This window comes from Crocodylus siamensis, chromosome 3 (assembly GCF_052110815.1).
Source record: "Crocodylus siamensis isolate JL-2025a chromosome 3, ASM5211081v1, whole genome shotgun sequence".
Classification (NCBI taxonomy): domain Eukaryota; kingdom Metazoa; phylum Chordata; order Crocodylia; family Crocodylidae; genus Crocodylus; species Crocodylus siamensis.
Window position 1 is genome coordinate 158116682 of NC_143397.1, and position 16323 is coordinate 158133004.

Sequence of the window (16323 nt, forward strand, 5' to 3'; positions counted from 1 at the left end):
TCATTAACCTTCCTGCCAAGAGCTGCATATTTTCCTCTAATATGCTCAACGTCGTTCCTGACAGTGTCAGGATGCCACATAAACATGCATCTTAACAAATATCCATATTTTAAATTTGTTTAGTATTAGAAAAATGTCATTCCTATAGATATTAACAGATATTTAGTATCTCTTTGTGTGAGTCATATGTGAAACTCGCTCTGAATGTTCATACTGTGAGCCTTACTGCTTGAGTCATGTGAAAGTAAAAGCATGTTGTCTCTCTCACCATTCTCCTTCTGATAGTAGATTTTAGTGATAACATCATGTTTAAGAAGTAGCATAGTGTATAAGTCTGACTGGAGCTGTATCATAGCACAATCTACTCTAGTGTTCTCAAAGATGGACTACCTTGGTTTCCTTATTGTTCTCCAGTTATACGAAAGTAAGATCAATTTTCTTCTTTAATAAATAGACATTTTTAACTTTTATTTTATTTATATCTAGCTATACATAGAGAGAGATATATAAAATCAATGTTTCTGTTCAGCTTTGATAATTTTTAGGCCATAAACTAAGGGTTATAAGTAATGATAATTTACATGTAAGATTTTCCCCAGCTTTTGTGATTTTTTTTTTTCTGCTATCCTTGTCGATATCTAAATTTCCTGCTTGGTTTTAAAATACTGCCAATGCTAATTTTGACTTTGAAATGCTCAGGCTGAGTATATGTATGTGTTTCAGTCACAGTGGAAGGAAGATTTGTGGATGTAACTGTAAAACTTGCTAGTAATATGCAGCTGGAATGTATATATCCAAAGAATGCCACTATAACCCAGATGTCATGGATTAAGTGTAATGAGACCAACAAAGAAGCAATAGCCACCTTCCATCCATCCTATGGTGTACATATTGATGACAAGTATAAAGACAGAGTTTACGTTGTAAACGCTTCATCAGAAGTCAAGTCTCTCTATTTCACCAAGACCAGTGCAGCAGACACAGGCTTTTATTCCTGCTCCATTCAAACTTTTCCAGATGGACTTTGGGAAAAGATAATACAGGTCACCCAATCAGGTAGGCAAACCCTTTTGCTGTTTTGTTTGGTGGTGTGTGTGTATATATATATATATAATGCAAGTACATGCAAACTTGGAGATAATGTGGGCTCCTTTTTTGGTATCAGAATATGACAGTTCAGTTGCTTTTAACACATGGAAATGCAATAATTCTGAAATCACTGCCATCCTTGAGCAGGGGGCAGACTCCTGAGATGATCTCCTGAGGCTCCTTTCAGCCCTATGTTTCTGTGATTCTATGATTCTAGGCAGAAAAGAATGCACTGCTTTGGTAGGGGCCCAGTTTAGGGGTAAATGGTACATATCATAAAGGAAATTACCTGCATTTGGGGACGGAGGGAGTAGAGGTCACCACAGCAGTACATATTTGTTTCATTCCTATGACAGCATTTTAGAGGACATTGCTCTTACAGTCATCCCTTTCCATTGTGAAATAGTGTCTCCTGACATTACAATCTGTGATGGGATTTCCCAAGGGTACAAAAGTAACCCCTGTTACCACCACAGATGGTAATGTACTGTACTAGTATACACCCATGGGATTCCCTCCTGTCCAGGCTCTGAATGGTTCCTTTAGGAGTTCTGTTCCTTTTCACTGAGAAACTTATTATCTATTTAATAGATAACATAATCTGGAAAATGGGATGGATTGCACTCTAAGCAAGTTCATGGCTGACTCCAAGCTGAGGGTTGTAGCAGATGCAATGAAAGGTAGGGCAGGGGTTCAGAGTCACCTAGACACATTGGAGGTTTGAGCCAAAGGAAATCTCATGAGGTTCAACAAGGAAAAGTGCAAAGTTCTGCACTTAGGATGGAAGAATCCCATGCACCAGTAGAGGTTTGGGATCAACTAACTAAGCAGCTGCTCTGCAGAAAAGGACCTGGGAGTTACAGTGGCCAATAGGCTGACTATGAGTCATCAGTATGCCAAGAAGGCTATGTGCCAAGAAGGCCAAGAAGGCTATGTGCTATGTGCTTCTTGGCCGTTGTTGCCAAGAAGGCTATGTGTAGCCTACTAATGTAGCATACTGAGCTACATTAGTAGGAGCTTTGCCAGCAGATCAAGGGAAGTAATTATTTCCATCTGTTCTGTACTTGTGAGGCCACTTCTGGAGTACTGTGTCCAGTTTTGAACCCCCCACTATAGAGCGGAAGTGGACAAGTTGGAGAGAGTCCAGCAGAGGGTAACGAAAATGGTTAGGGGCCTGGGGCACATGACTTCTGTGGAGAGACTGAGGGAACTGGGTTTATTTAGTTTGCAGAAGAGAAAACTGAGAGGGGGGATTTGATAGCAGCCTTTAATTACCTGATGACTAGTTCCAAAGAGGATGGACCTAGAGTTTTCTCAGTGGTAGCAGATGACAGAACAAAGAGTGATGGTCTCAAGTTGCAGCAAGGGAAGCTTAGATTGGTTATTAGGAAATACTTTCTGACTAGGAGGGTGGTGAAACACTGGAATAGGTTACAAAGAGAGCTGGTGGGATCTCCATCCTTGGAGATTTTTAAGACCCAACTTTACAAAGTCTTGGCTGGGATGTTCTAGCTGGGAATGGTCCTGTTTTGAGCAGGGGGTTGGACTAGATGACCTCCTGGTCCCTTCCAACTCTAATTTTCTATGAGTTTATGATTTAGGAGTAAGGAGACTGCAAAGTTGGAGAGGGAATCAGGATGATGCAATACAGAAAACCCTGGTCCTACATGGCTATTATTTAAAGTTAGAGAGCAGAAAAAGAAAAATTCCCAATGATAGCCATGCTAATGAGAGACTGCACACTGGTCTATGTGTCTGTTAGTGTCCATGAATTCAATGAGTATTCTTGCTGCTTTCCCCAAAACTATAGGAAAAGAAAGCCTGGGGGATTCTTTTTCTAATGCTGGTTCTTGGAAGTGGGATTAACAAGGTCTTTGAATTTCTTTGCCCATTCAGTGTCAAGACTGTTAGCAAGAGGATGAATTAGTTTGAACTGTGGTATATATGTTTGTTTGTCTGACCTGGATTTTGATGATAAATTATTTGTAGGCCATTGAACCACCTAAAAAAGAGAAAAATTTTTGCTTAGCATTCAACCTTGGCTAGATTTGGCTGCTGACTTGTGCAAAGCTCTGTAGCCTAGTCTTAATACCCTCAATAGCTGTCTTGGAAAATGGTAAAAATGCCTTTATTTGTTATTTTATTGTATTTTTGGTTGAAGAAATTGTGAACTGAAAGGAGAATTTTTTCCTAATATTTGAAAGAGCAACAGCTGCTAGTGGGATGCCAACTTATTTTCCTTTTATCATGTTTTCAACCATCCTTCATTTCAGGTTCATTATAAGAAAATGGTTAAGACCTTAGTATGTGCTCAGAGTTGTCTATGTAAAATCAGTATGGAAGATATCGATATTTTCCCATGTGTTGGAAGAGGAAAATGGCCAAAGTGTTTTTATTGATATAAAGCAGAGGTCTGAGGGCTGGATGCATCCCACAGAGTAATTTGATATGGCTGCTAGACATAAGGTTTTGGTAGCATTCAGTAGCAAGGGGCTTCTGCATTAGTCACTTTTCTGTGAGAAGCAGCAGCAGCAGAATCTCTCCTTGTACTGCTGTAGGGAAAAGTAATGGCAGCACCTAAGTCCTAGCGCCTGCCCCCAAAATCATCTGCCTCTGATCTGAACTGGGTCATTTCAGCTACAACCAAAACAGGGTTGACATGACTGCTGATCTAGAAGTATGAGTTTACGTATTGGTGACTTAGATAATCATTTGGCTGAATTTGGTACTGTTTGCGTGCCATTGGCTATGGTGTACCTTTAGGGGTGCGCAATTATTTGGCAGGAGAGCTGCTTAATGAATTTTGGTGAGCTGTTGAGGGCCACACAAATAGCCTCACCCCTTGACAGGTGCCCCCTCCCATGGTTGCAACCTTGGGATCAGAAGTCTTGCCTCTAAAACCTGACTCTTGCCACTGGAAGTCCCTTCCCCTTCCCCTTCCCCTGGAAGTACTTCTTTGAGTATGGTGGGTTAACAGCTTGGAACTGGGACAAAAAAAATACTAAAAGTCAAATATCTACTATAACATACTTCAATTTTATTTAGAAAAAAATTTTCATCCTGATTTTTTCATCCTGATTTGTGTATGTTTGCAGTTGCTTAATAGCCCAAAATAAAATCTTTATCTTGAATATTGTGTGAGGGGTGAATGGGATGTGGTTGGGGTTGTGTATGGGGTTTGTGGGGGATGTAAGTGTGGGGTTGTTCAGAGAGGTGTGGAGGGGTGTGGGGTTTGTGGGTGTGTGAAGGACATAGTGGCGGGGCTGAGTATGAGGGAGGGTGTGGGGTTTGTGAGGTGTTGTGTGTACAGGATGATGTGGGGCTTGTGTGGAGTGTGTGATGTGTTGGTGGGAAGATGTGGGGTATGTGGGTATATATGGGGGTGAGGATGTATAGATGGGGGTAGGGTGAGGGTGTGGGGGTGTGGTAGGCTGTAAGTGTGGGGAGGTGTGGGTGTGCATGTGCCCCTGCCACACCTGCCTCCCTCCATGGTGCACAGTCCCTGCTGCAGCAGATGGTGGGCTCTTGAAGCATATATGGCCCACACAGGTAGAGGCCCCTGTTGGTGTGCAGTCCCAGCTGTAGGGAGTGGGGCCAGGCTGGCCTGCCTCCATTACATGTGGCTCACGTGCAGCTGCCAGGAATTAGCCAGAGCCGTAAATCGCCAGGGGAGCCTTGTGCAGTGGAGCCAGTGACTCGGCCCTGTTCCATGCTGGTATGTGTAGCTCCCAGGACTCAGCTGGAAAGCAGGGAGTGGGGCTGACCCGGCCTTGTTCCATCACGTGGGGCTCCCCACCACTCTTAGCAGAGTCCTGGGAGCTGCATGTAGCAGCAGAGAGCAGGGAAGGCCACTTCCTCCGTTGTGCAGAGCTTCTCCCCGGTGGCGCACAAGTCCCAAGAGCTACATGTGAGCTGCGGGAAGCCCTGTGTGATGAAACCAGGCTGGCCTGGACCCCATGATCCTCCTGCCCCAGGATCTGCTCTTGCAGACCCCCATGCTCCCACCAGCCCTAGCTCCATGCTCTGGGCTCTTGTCCAGCTGCAGCTTCCCTCTGCCCACCACTGCTTCCCTACCTGCCACCCAGAGTGCTGCAGCAATGACAGGAAGAGAAGCCACTGGAAGCTGGGGGAACCTTGAAGTTCCCTGGGTGGCTGAAGCAGCAGCAACCCGACCCAGAAGCTGTGTGTTGACCAGAGCTGGGCCTGGGACCAGGGCCTCCCATGGGCGAGGGTGGGGGCAAAGTGCATTGCCCTGGTGGTAGTAGGTGGGGCTCAGCCCCATGCAGAGCACAGTAGGGGCAGCCATGAGCTGAGTCAAGATGCAATTAATTCATGGGTCCCTGCCTTCAGACCAGATGAAATCACCTGGCAGGCTGGCTTTGGTCCATGGACCATACTTTGCCTGTCCCTGGTGTATGTTAACTATGCTTTTTTGATGGTTTGGGACTAGTGATCTTTTTTTTTATATTCTCCCATTAGATCAAACTTGTTCTGTTTGTAAGATAGAAGACTTCCAACTGGGTTCTAAAATCCAGGCTGGGTTTTTTCGGCCTTGCAACTTGCGTCAATTATTGAACATTTTGCAGTTGGTTTTAAGCTTATACTTTTATTGATGATACTAAGTTGAAGTGGAATTCAGGTCACTCTTCCCTTGCTATCTTAGTTCTGTCATCAGTAGAAATTCTGCTTGTCAATGTAGTGAGCCGTCGTGGCCCATTGTAACACAGATGTGTAGAGAGTGAGAAGGTGTCACTTTTCTGATGGAAAACTACACTTTAAAACTTGCTAATACTCTTTCTTTTTCTCCTTGCTGCCCCCAAAACTATTCTAGCTACAGAAGAAACTCCAGTATGAGAACGACCGTGCTTGTCATGTGGTTATTGCTGGTGAAAAGTGTTACCTATGCAGTCTTTCCACCTGTCAAGGGAAAAGCTGAAACAGTGGAGGGGAGTGAGTTAGCAGCCTGCAGCGTGGCAGGCTTGTTAGCTACATCTTTCACATGTGATAGGCAGTCACTAAGAAATTCCACAGTAGCGTTCAGCATGTCTCCCAATCACCGATTTCTTTCCATGACATCCCTGACTACCTTCTTCCTCATTCTGATGTTTCCTTTATAAAATTTGGCATCACTCTTTCAAGAGATGGAAATACAAAGTTAAAAGGTTCAGGAAAGAAAGAAAACTCTATTTTCATCTGCTTGAAGGATAAGGTGAGAGATTTCCAAAAGCGCTAAGGGCAATTAGGCATCTAACTGCCAATCAAAGTCAAAGGGATTTATATGTCTGACTTCTATTTCTGCCTTTGGAAATCTTCCCTTAAATCTTTTTAATATTATTAAAATATTATTTGTTTCAAAGGTTGCCTCTACAAATTAAAACAAATAAATATATGGGGTTTCTAAAACTGTTCCTACATTTAAAATAAAAGTAATTTTAAATTATGCTTAACATGTGCACTTGACTTTTAAAATTCCACTTTTTAAATTAATTGGAAACTGTGAGATATAAAGAGAATTGTATTGGGACCCTAAGAGCTGTTGAGAGGCAATTTGTGATCTCTGCTTTTCCTTTTGATAAATATGACTTTCAGTATATTGTTGTTATTGAGTTTCTGTGATGCTATTTGCAAGACTAGAGTCTGTTGTTTTACATGCTATCTGTCTCAGAGTTTCATTTATGATGCTGGAAGCACTTTGGTATGCAAGCTTGACCCTACCATAGTAGGTTGCAATGCAACCTTACAGAAAGACTATGTGACCCTACAGAGAATTTAGATATTGCAATCCACACATTCCTATGCACTTCTCTACCAAATTTTAAAAAGGTGTTGTTGATGTTTGCATCATGTACACCCTAGCTGATGATATAAGGCAGAGGACTGGTGGGCACAAGAATCGGAGGCTCTTTTCCAGAACCTTTGCTCTCTCTCCAAGCACTAGTCCAACCGGCACTGTCTAAAATAGCTGCTGAGAGCCATGGAGGATTTTCAATTGTTGATGGTAAGACATAGAATTAACAAGTGTGGGAAAGCTTGTTTTGATGTACAAAATGGCCAAGGCCTAATTCAGGAAAGGAAATTATACTATTTTCTGAAGCTCTGGCTATTTGAGGTGATGCTCACAGGACATTGTATGGATGTTTAAGACATGATCTTGGGTGCTTTCATAGGACACCTTAGGTTCAGGGGATTTCAGTACTGAGCCAATAGCTGTTGTGCAGTTTATAGAAGAGGAATTATTCCGGTCAGCAAAAAAGCATTGGTGACCTGCAAGAATCTGTGTAATTAGTGATCTTGAGTGGGGCTCTGGTAGCCCTCTGTGCTTCATTCCTCTCCAGCCTTTTAGTTCCTCTTGGGGAACATTTTTTTAGTACTTTTTTATGCAATGACAATAGCTAAAATATATTTTAAAAAATAAAAATCGTACACATACTATCCCATTTGCATAGTGTAGCATATATGCATGTATATGGATAGATGAATAGATATGGATATTTATCGATATCGATCGATCGATCCTGGTTTAAGGTGCAGCTTGGTCAGAGGCGACTTTCTAAAATGTCATTTCAGGGTTTCTGTATTTTTGGCATGTCCCCCTTGATTCTGGCACTTAATAAAACAGTCTTTTCAAATGTTATTTCTTTAATGTGCCCAGAGACGCATAGAACAAGTGCTACATAGAAACGGCTTTTTATTTTACACAAATAAAGTCTTCTAGGAACAGGAACAGTCATGTGCAGCATTTGCTCCACTAGTAAACTACATAAACATCATTAAATCCACTAATCCTCACAAATGGAGAAAACGCTTTATAACTTTCTAATACTGTATGCATTAAATAAGTTATTGAAATAATATCTAGCACTACAGCATCATCTTTACCTAATTATAATGATACATTCATTAGTATAATATTCTACAGTCTATAGGTAGAATACTGTCCCCTTGAAGTCAGTGGTAAAGCTGCTGTTGACTTAATGATATGGTGCTGAAGTCAATCAAGGTGACATGATTTGTTGTAGAGGGTTTAATCTATCTTTATTCTAAACTCTGCTGTTGACCACCTGTATGACCTTGGGATGATAATTCCTCCCCTGTTTCAGAGAATATTAGTACTTACCTTTAGGCTCTGTTCATGCAATGTGCTATTTGGAAGTTAAATATTAGTCCTATACTTTTACATGGCTTCTTGTCCAGAGGGTAATTTCTATTATTAAGCCACAGTGTTCCTGAAAAATTTATGATTACAGTATTCCTTACATAAACCATCTCTGACCATCCTAACTTAGAACGGTCATTTTAGCAGGCTGTTTTTGAATGGGTTAACATTTCTGTTAAGATGTGTATTATTCTGACTATTAATGAACATTACTTTCCCAAACAAGCTCATTTATTTGTTTGGGATGTTAATTCTGAAGTTATTTTACACACTTTCTACAGATTTTATGAACCCATTTTCTTATATGTTTGGCAATAGCAGATCTGTGTTTTTGCAATAGGCTACAACTTTATAAAATGCTAGAAATAGCATGATATCTACATTTTACCCAAGGAAAATATTTGAGGTCTTATTTAACTTGTGAAGTGTCAAACTGTATGTTCTGTGGGTTTTTTTATGCCGGGTACATGTGCAAAGTTGCATTAAAGAAAAGGTAGGATTTTTAATGACTTTATTGAATCGTATAATTTACATCAGTTGAATCTAGTGCATGTCATTTTTAGCTTGCTCTAGTAAATATACCGGCCAAGATAAACTGCTATGGACCAGGGTTTTTATTTGGTTAACTAAATCAGGCTTGAAATGGATTCATCTTAACCTGATGTAACTTCTGTGTACACAGAAGCCTTAAGGTGTCTCTTTTATAGCTGAGAGGCATACTTGTGTTATCTAGCTGGCGTGCATAACCATATACCAGTGAAGAACTGACAACACTGACTTCAGCACAGGCTAGCAACCAGAATATATGCCTGTGGTCCTTGGTCAGTTTTTACAGTTTCTGCATCTGTGCTACTGCATCTTCACTGCTGTTGCTACCTGAATTAGCTGCATTAAAGTCTATCCATGTATGCCTCCATGCAGAGATTGCATTAAAGTCTATCTGTGTATGCCTCTATCCCGTCTTCTGATTGCAGGGTCCATATATGTCTATACTCTAAATGTCTCAGAGCTGCTGTCTATGGAAAAAAAATAGTTGTGGATATTTCTCTCGGGTAGTCCTCAGTCACAGTATTTATATAGCAATACTTTTCCAGATCAGGATGAAAGGGAAAAAGAATATACCTCAGAAGCTGCAGTCATAATGGGAATCACTCTCTTTCTCCCTCTCTCACACACATTCTTTTAGTTGTTATAAAATGCATTGTAAGGTGCAAGGGAAAGGTAGATTGGGACCCCTGATATTTTTCATGAGATAAATAGAGCAGGAAATGGCAACATGACTGCTCTTGTTCACACAAGAGCCATTTGCTGCTGTATTCATCTCATGAAAAATAGCAAATTCCAAAGGACTAAATGGATGCAGGGAGCAAAGGTCTTAGCATGACCCTGTCACCATACAATATTAAACAGTTAAACAGAATTTGGGGATTTGAGTGCAGAGACCTGAACCTGCTTAGTCCTGTGACAAATAATATTAGTGAAAAAAATTTTCCACTTTTCATTAAATGTACAGGAAAGCAGAAAAATACAGGAGCAAGTAAGGTTTACCTCCTTTTTTTCCCCTCTCCCTTTAGCTTGAGAGCACTTTTACAGTGAGGAAAATAGTCTTTTTGATGGCACTAAAGGCAGTATGAATTATCCTTTTTGTTGTGGGGGGAGGAAGACAAAAAGTTATCAAAAAGGTTCTGGACCTGTGGTGGTTTTTCTTGTTGGAGTCTGATCCTATGTCCTTGACATCAAAACAAGGCAAGCACGTAAAAAGTGGAGAGAATAATAGTAGAGATAGCAAATATAGTTTCTATTTCTGATGTTAACTCTCACTGATAGCTTATTGGCAGACAAAAGAGGCAGAGTACACAATCTCCTCCGGTGCTCTCAGACCTGGCAGGCTTGTACCAGTGGCCGGCAGTTTAGATCATTGCTTTTTCCTGGTTATAGGATTCCAGAGATGTTACAGAAAAAACAGACTTCTCTAACTAAGGTTGACCAGAGCAGATCTGGGGGAGGGGGTTCAGTGATGCAGTTGCACCCCGCTTTGATTCCTGCTCTACCCAAGCTTTAAAACCAACTGCCCAGAAGGCAGTTTCTAATGGGAGAGCAGCATTTCTCCTGCTGGAAATGGAATATCTCTCCACACCCAGAACAGATGAAAACCCATGTTCCAGATCTTGTTCATGACTTAAATGAAGTTGGTGGAGGCAGGGATGTCAGCTCAGTCCCTCTCTCTGTCTTGGCCATCTGGCTTTGGTTTCCTCTTGTGACCTAGGTCATGGTGTCTCAGTAGATCCCGTGGTTCCAAAAATACTGAGGCGGGTAGCTATGAGGGCAATGTGGCTCTGTTCAGTCTACCTTGTCTTTCCTTGCCATTAACATCTAATTGAGGACACCAAAAGGGCAGATAAACAAAATAACCCATAGTCTCAATGCTTTGTCCACCAATTGTATCTAATTTCTGACATACCAATTTTACTTCATTGATAACTTTTCTTGTTTCACATACATGACCCCAGAAGGGTCTTTTAGTTGTATCAACAAATATTTGGAGAGTGGTGGGATGGGCGTCAGGAAGCTCATTCCAATTTTTTTATATCTTTAAATGTTGCTGATATTTATAAATGTTCTTATGAAACAGGGTGAGTTAGTTTTTTATTGTACAGGACAACCTAGATTATAAGCCTCTACACAATATTGTCTATGTTCTCTTTTGCTATCTTTGCTGAAATAGATACATTTCTTCTGCTGTTTCTGAGTCATGGAACTAACAGTTTTGTTTAGCTTTAGGCCAGGAACTATTATGTTTTTTTCCCAAACTGCTGAGAACCTTTCCTGTTTTCCTCCTCCTTCTTGTACAGTCTGTTCAGAAACATATCACTCTTATATTTCAGTTTTACATGTACAGTCCTGTTTTCTGTAATACTCTTTTAAAACCATCAAGCCCTTCAGAAATAAAGCTATGTTTTCAACCAACCTCCTTTTTGGTAGCACCTATAGCTTACAGAAACGGTGTCAAGCATGATTTAAATTTTATGTATTTTGTCCTCTATATTTTTAGACAGTTTCAGTTCTTGTGAGACTTTTTATCTGCTAAATGCTTCCACTCATGCTATATAGTTTGACTTTCTCCTACTATCACATGGTGTTCAGCTATCACTCAAAGCTAGGGAACCTTAGAGAGGTCTGCTTCATTCAGTTTCAGAGTTCAAACTGCTCAGCATTCTGTTACGTGAGTCTATGTGCAATGACAACCAGCTCCAAATGGTTCTTGTGAAAACCTACTAGTCTGCGTCTATATCAGCTCAGATGTGTGGTACATGGCACCACACACTTCATATGTAGGCATTTCCTGTGCTACTACTTTGCAGCATTGGGGGGGGGGGGGTTGACCCCAGGAGTCTGTTGCATATGATTAATGTGGTCCTGCCTTCCATGAGGTGGAGCTGGACCAAGTTGCCCTGAGCCTCATCTGCATATACATTTTTTGAGGATCCCAGAACTCATGACAAGAAGACCCCATTGCAGTCATGAGAGGAAGGCTAATTAGTACATGAATTCCTTGTAGGGGGTGTATCTGGAGTACACACACATACTTACCAATGATGAGTTGTGGGGTCACCATAGCGTGAAATGCTGCTGACTGCTGGGGCCCAGACCAGTGAACTATATACTATAGTAAATCGTAAGCATTTTGGCTTTGGACTAATATTATACATAGTTTGTACTCTATATATGGAGGCACAAAACTGCTGCTTAAAAGTATGTTTGTGGAGTACCTGTGCTGAAACTTGTATCAGTTTCCAAAAAAAAAGATAAAATGTGCTAATTGGTGTTTTCAGGTATGCTGTTTATTTCTGTGTGCTCAGGGGGAGAGCAGGGTCTGACAGTAGGGAAGGGAATGGGGCTGCAGGGGGCAAAAGGGCAACCCCCTACCCTTATTTGCTTTGTTACAGCAGTGAGAGGGGGACAAATTCAAGGAAAACCTCCAATAATTAAATCCTATTGTTACCCTGTGGGGTCAGGCCAACTCTTAGGATCTCAATATTGTGCTGTTAGATAGGAGGGTGTGACACAATTGCACATATACAAACACACAAATCAATTAAGTGTGTGCGCACACACACACACACACGCGTGCACGCGCGCGCACACACACACACACACACACACACACACACACACACACACACACACATAACCAAATCAGGCACATATACATCCAAACCAGTCTAGGCACATGCACACCTATCACCAATTCAAGCACATACACACTACACACCAAAAATTTGACAGCAATCAGTTGTCAATACCCGTACACTCAGTACACATACATGGATTATTAATTCATATATCATACACACAATGACATATATATATACACACACACACTCTCTCACCAGTTCACACAAATACAACCCACCTACACACAAACACAGGTAAGTTCCTAACTTGGATGGTACAGTGTGTATGTGTGTGCTTGGGGTACCTGGGATACTTGGGGGAAGGTTAAGGTGAGAGAGAGAGTTAAATTGTAGGGAGTGAAAGTTGCTGGAACCAGGATTAGAACCAGTGGACTAGAGAGAAGCTGGCTGAGGAGCTGAGGCTTGGGGTTACTTAAGGTCAAGTGGCCCCAGGGTTACTTGAGGTCCCTGGTGCAAGGGGAAAAGCCCAGTGGCAAGGAGGAGATAGCCAGGAAAGAAACTGAGGCAGAAACCTGGGAGCTTGGGGCTGGAAACAGGCTGAAAGCTGAGAGCTTGGGGGGCAGATAAGTGGTGGCAAGGAGGAAACAGTCAGAAAACAAACAAAAACCCAACTCAGGGTTTCAAAATAGCAGGTTTATTAAACAGACAACACATTACACAGCTGCATGAAGTTATTGGTTCACACGCACACATGCATGCAAGAAAGCACTCACAATGGCAGCAGGAGAATGAGACTCAGTGGAAGGGCTGGAGTCCAGGTAGGGAAGAGAAGCAGAGTCCAAGTCGTTGGTTGAAAACGGGGTGGGGGTGATAGCTACCTATCCAGGCTGGGAAGGGGTCTTTGTCCAGTAGGTATTGTTCAGAGCAGGGTCACCGGCAGGGCCTCTGGGTGGATAGGTGGTATGGCATGGTGCTGGTCCAGATGGAGAGGGCATCCCAAGGAATCAGTCTTCACTACCCCTTTTATGGAGCAGATGACCTCTGAGCTCCTATGGGGAGGTCCTGTCCAGGCAAGGTCAGTCCTGTCAGAGGGCTCCAGGTGTTCTTACTGAGCATGTGCAGCCTGACACAATGCTGGGTTGCCTCATCTTTTGTTTCTTGAATGCTGAGGGTGGTTCCAAGGGCTGGGTTGTTGGCCCACATATTGGTGTTGATGATTTGGTCATTCAGAGGGAGCTATTTTTAGACCTACTGCCATTGTCTCTCAAATACCCTCATTCATCCCCATTCATTCAGAAACCAAGTTACATAGGAGGGGTAGGTGTGAGTCATAGGTTACACAACCAGGCATGGGGACAAGATGGAGACTTGACAAACAAAATGGAAACTTGACATGACTTATGCTAACTTACATATGTAGGTCTTAATCATATAGTATCAGTAAAACAGTAATATAGAACAGTAAAAATCAACATAAGCATAATAATTATACAATATTAAGAAGGAGAAAAAACAAAACAAATACAACTTGCTACCAAAATAAACTGCTGAAGCTTATCCTATGGCCTAGGCTCACTTGTATTTATCTATAGGGAATAGAGAGGGAGAGAAAAAGCCAGAAATGGTTGAGGAAGGGGAGGGAATGCAATTACCCTCCCTCCACACTCCCCAAAAAACCCAAACAAACTAAAAAAACCTGGGGGGTTTGCTACATTATAACTGGAAAATCATAACAAATATATATATTTTTCTATATATAGAATATAATTATTGGGGGATCATCTTATAATCAGGGTCTTCAATATTTAAAACCTATATTTAAAATATAGGTTACATGAAATTCTAAGTCAATGATAAATTTATAAAATGAACAAAATACAGCTTTGAAATATACTACAAGCAAACAGTTATGATTCCTTAAGCAACCATTGCTCTATTACTCCACCTTCAGCCAGCCATCACTGACAATGAGGATATTTATCTCTACCCACTTTGCTTCTTATCCATTGAAGTATGAAATGCCTACACCCAATCAGTACTTTGTCCACCACCCAACCACTGGATACATCTCACCTACATGATCACAGACTATCCTTTAATGCATCCTACTTTAAACTGCGGCACCAAATTTTGTTTTCTCGAGCTTTCACATACACCCATATTGCCTTTCTAAGATGGTTGTCATCCTGGAAATTTAACCAAAATTGCATACTCTATATTTAATTTACCCATCTACCTACACACTTACAATTTTTACCTTCCAGTATGGTGTCTGAAAAAACACAGAATAAAAAAGGTATTCTTTCTCTCTGTCCTCCAGACAAAGGGCTGTGATCATAAGATCACCTATTTTATTTAATATAATTTATTTCTCTATGAGAACAGTATAGGAAAAGTGTGTTCTACAGGTTTATTTCAGTGACATCTGGCATTGGCTCCAATCTGATCTCTCTTGACAAGGAGTCCCACCGTTCTGCCTTAAAGAATGTTCTGTTCCCAGGGCTGCAGTGTAACTGTTGAGATAAAGCATTTTTGTGGTACCTATAGATAGCTTCAAGTACAGCATATATTTTGTGGATTAGGCTCATGCTATTTGAATTTCTTTTCTGATGATTTATGGGAGTCATTGGTGTCAGAAAGTGCAGGTGCACAATGTGTTTGTATCCGTTTTTGTCATTAATGAGGAGCCTGCTGCAGGCTATGCCAGTGTCAGCCTTTTTATATTTGAAGATCAGATAGGAGTGAGTTCAAACATTGTTGCCTGATGGTGAAAAGCGAGGTGATGGACAGTGTGGAAACTGACCTGAGAAGCAAGGTAAATATATCTGTGGTGAGCTCCTTGCTTTCACAGCCAGACTGTTACCAGTGTCTGCATTAGCTGAAGAGTCACGGGGCCAGAAAGAATGTAAGAAAGAAGGAACATGACACTAGTGTCCAATGATGAGGGCAATGAACTGGGAAAGAGGACTCCTGGATTCCTCTCTCTGGTTATTCCCAGTAGTTTTTATTTTTTAACTACAGAGTATTGATCCCTTTTATTTGCTTCCCTTCTTACTCCATAACTCTTGCATACTTTTCTGCCCAGTGACTCAGCTTCAGCAAAAGGGGTGGAAAATGCACCCACATCTACAGCTCTGCAGTTAGGTTTAAAGGAGACTCTTGAATTCAAGTCTCCCACTTCCTAGATTATGCAATAATAGACACCACCATTACCCAATACCACATGCTTTCAGTTAGGCGCTTGTCTTCAGAGGGCAGGACACTATAACTCCTGAGTGGATGCAGGCACCTGATGTGCAGTCCTCTGGAATTCAAATGTTATCCCCGTGCTTGTTGTTTCCTAAGCTAGGGATAGAAGTTACACATCAATGGGTTTAAGAGATCAGAAACTGGTTTAAACCTGTAACAGAACAGAGGTTCAGTGCACATAAACCAGTTTCAAAATGGCTGAAACTGGTTTAAGATAAATCTGGTTGAATGTAGTATCAGACTTAACTGAGTTTGGTCAAACCGGTTTATGAAACTTCTGTCCCAGACTCTATTGACCAGCACTTTGTAGCTTCTCACTCGCTGGACTTTCTCAATTGCCCTTTAGAAGCATCCAGTTCACCCTGTTGATTGTGCCTAACCTTGTTTCTTTCAGTCTCCTTGAGCCATGTATCTAATTCTTAAACATTTAAGTGCCTAAGTGGACATGCCTATGGGGCCAATTTGGATTTTGCTCCAAAGGAAAATTATCTATGATACCAGAGAAACATTCTTTAAAAATGCATGTTCCCAGAATAATAGTTCAAACTGCTTGGGATAATTTCTCTGTGTGCTTTCTTGCTTACAGTTTTTTAGATGGTTTAATCATAAATCTGAATTCCCAATCTTTTTCTGCCTCCTGTCTTTTTTTCTGTAGGAGTTTTTTTGCAGTTATGTGGTAAAATAATATGGTTC

At 41.4% G+C, this 16323-nt stretch overlaps 1 protein-coding gene across 1 annotated transcript in view; it reads left to right on the forward strand.

Annotated features, from left to right (window-relative positions):
- The first annotated feature begins 370 nt into the window (after nucleotides 1-370).
- The window catches only part of CD226 (CD226 molecule), a 57422-nt gene continuing 41469 nt past the window's right edge, over nucleotides 371-16323 (forward strand). The window contains exons 1-2 of the mRNA XM_090037299.1: nucleotides 371-424; nucleotides 724-1056. Of these exons, the coding sequence (XP_089893425.1) occupies nucleotides 382-424; nucleotides 724-1056 (376 nt within the window). The 5' untranslated portion in view covers nucleotides 371-381. The remainder of the gene's footprint in view (nucleotides 425-723; nucleotides 1057-16323) is intronic.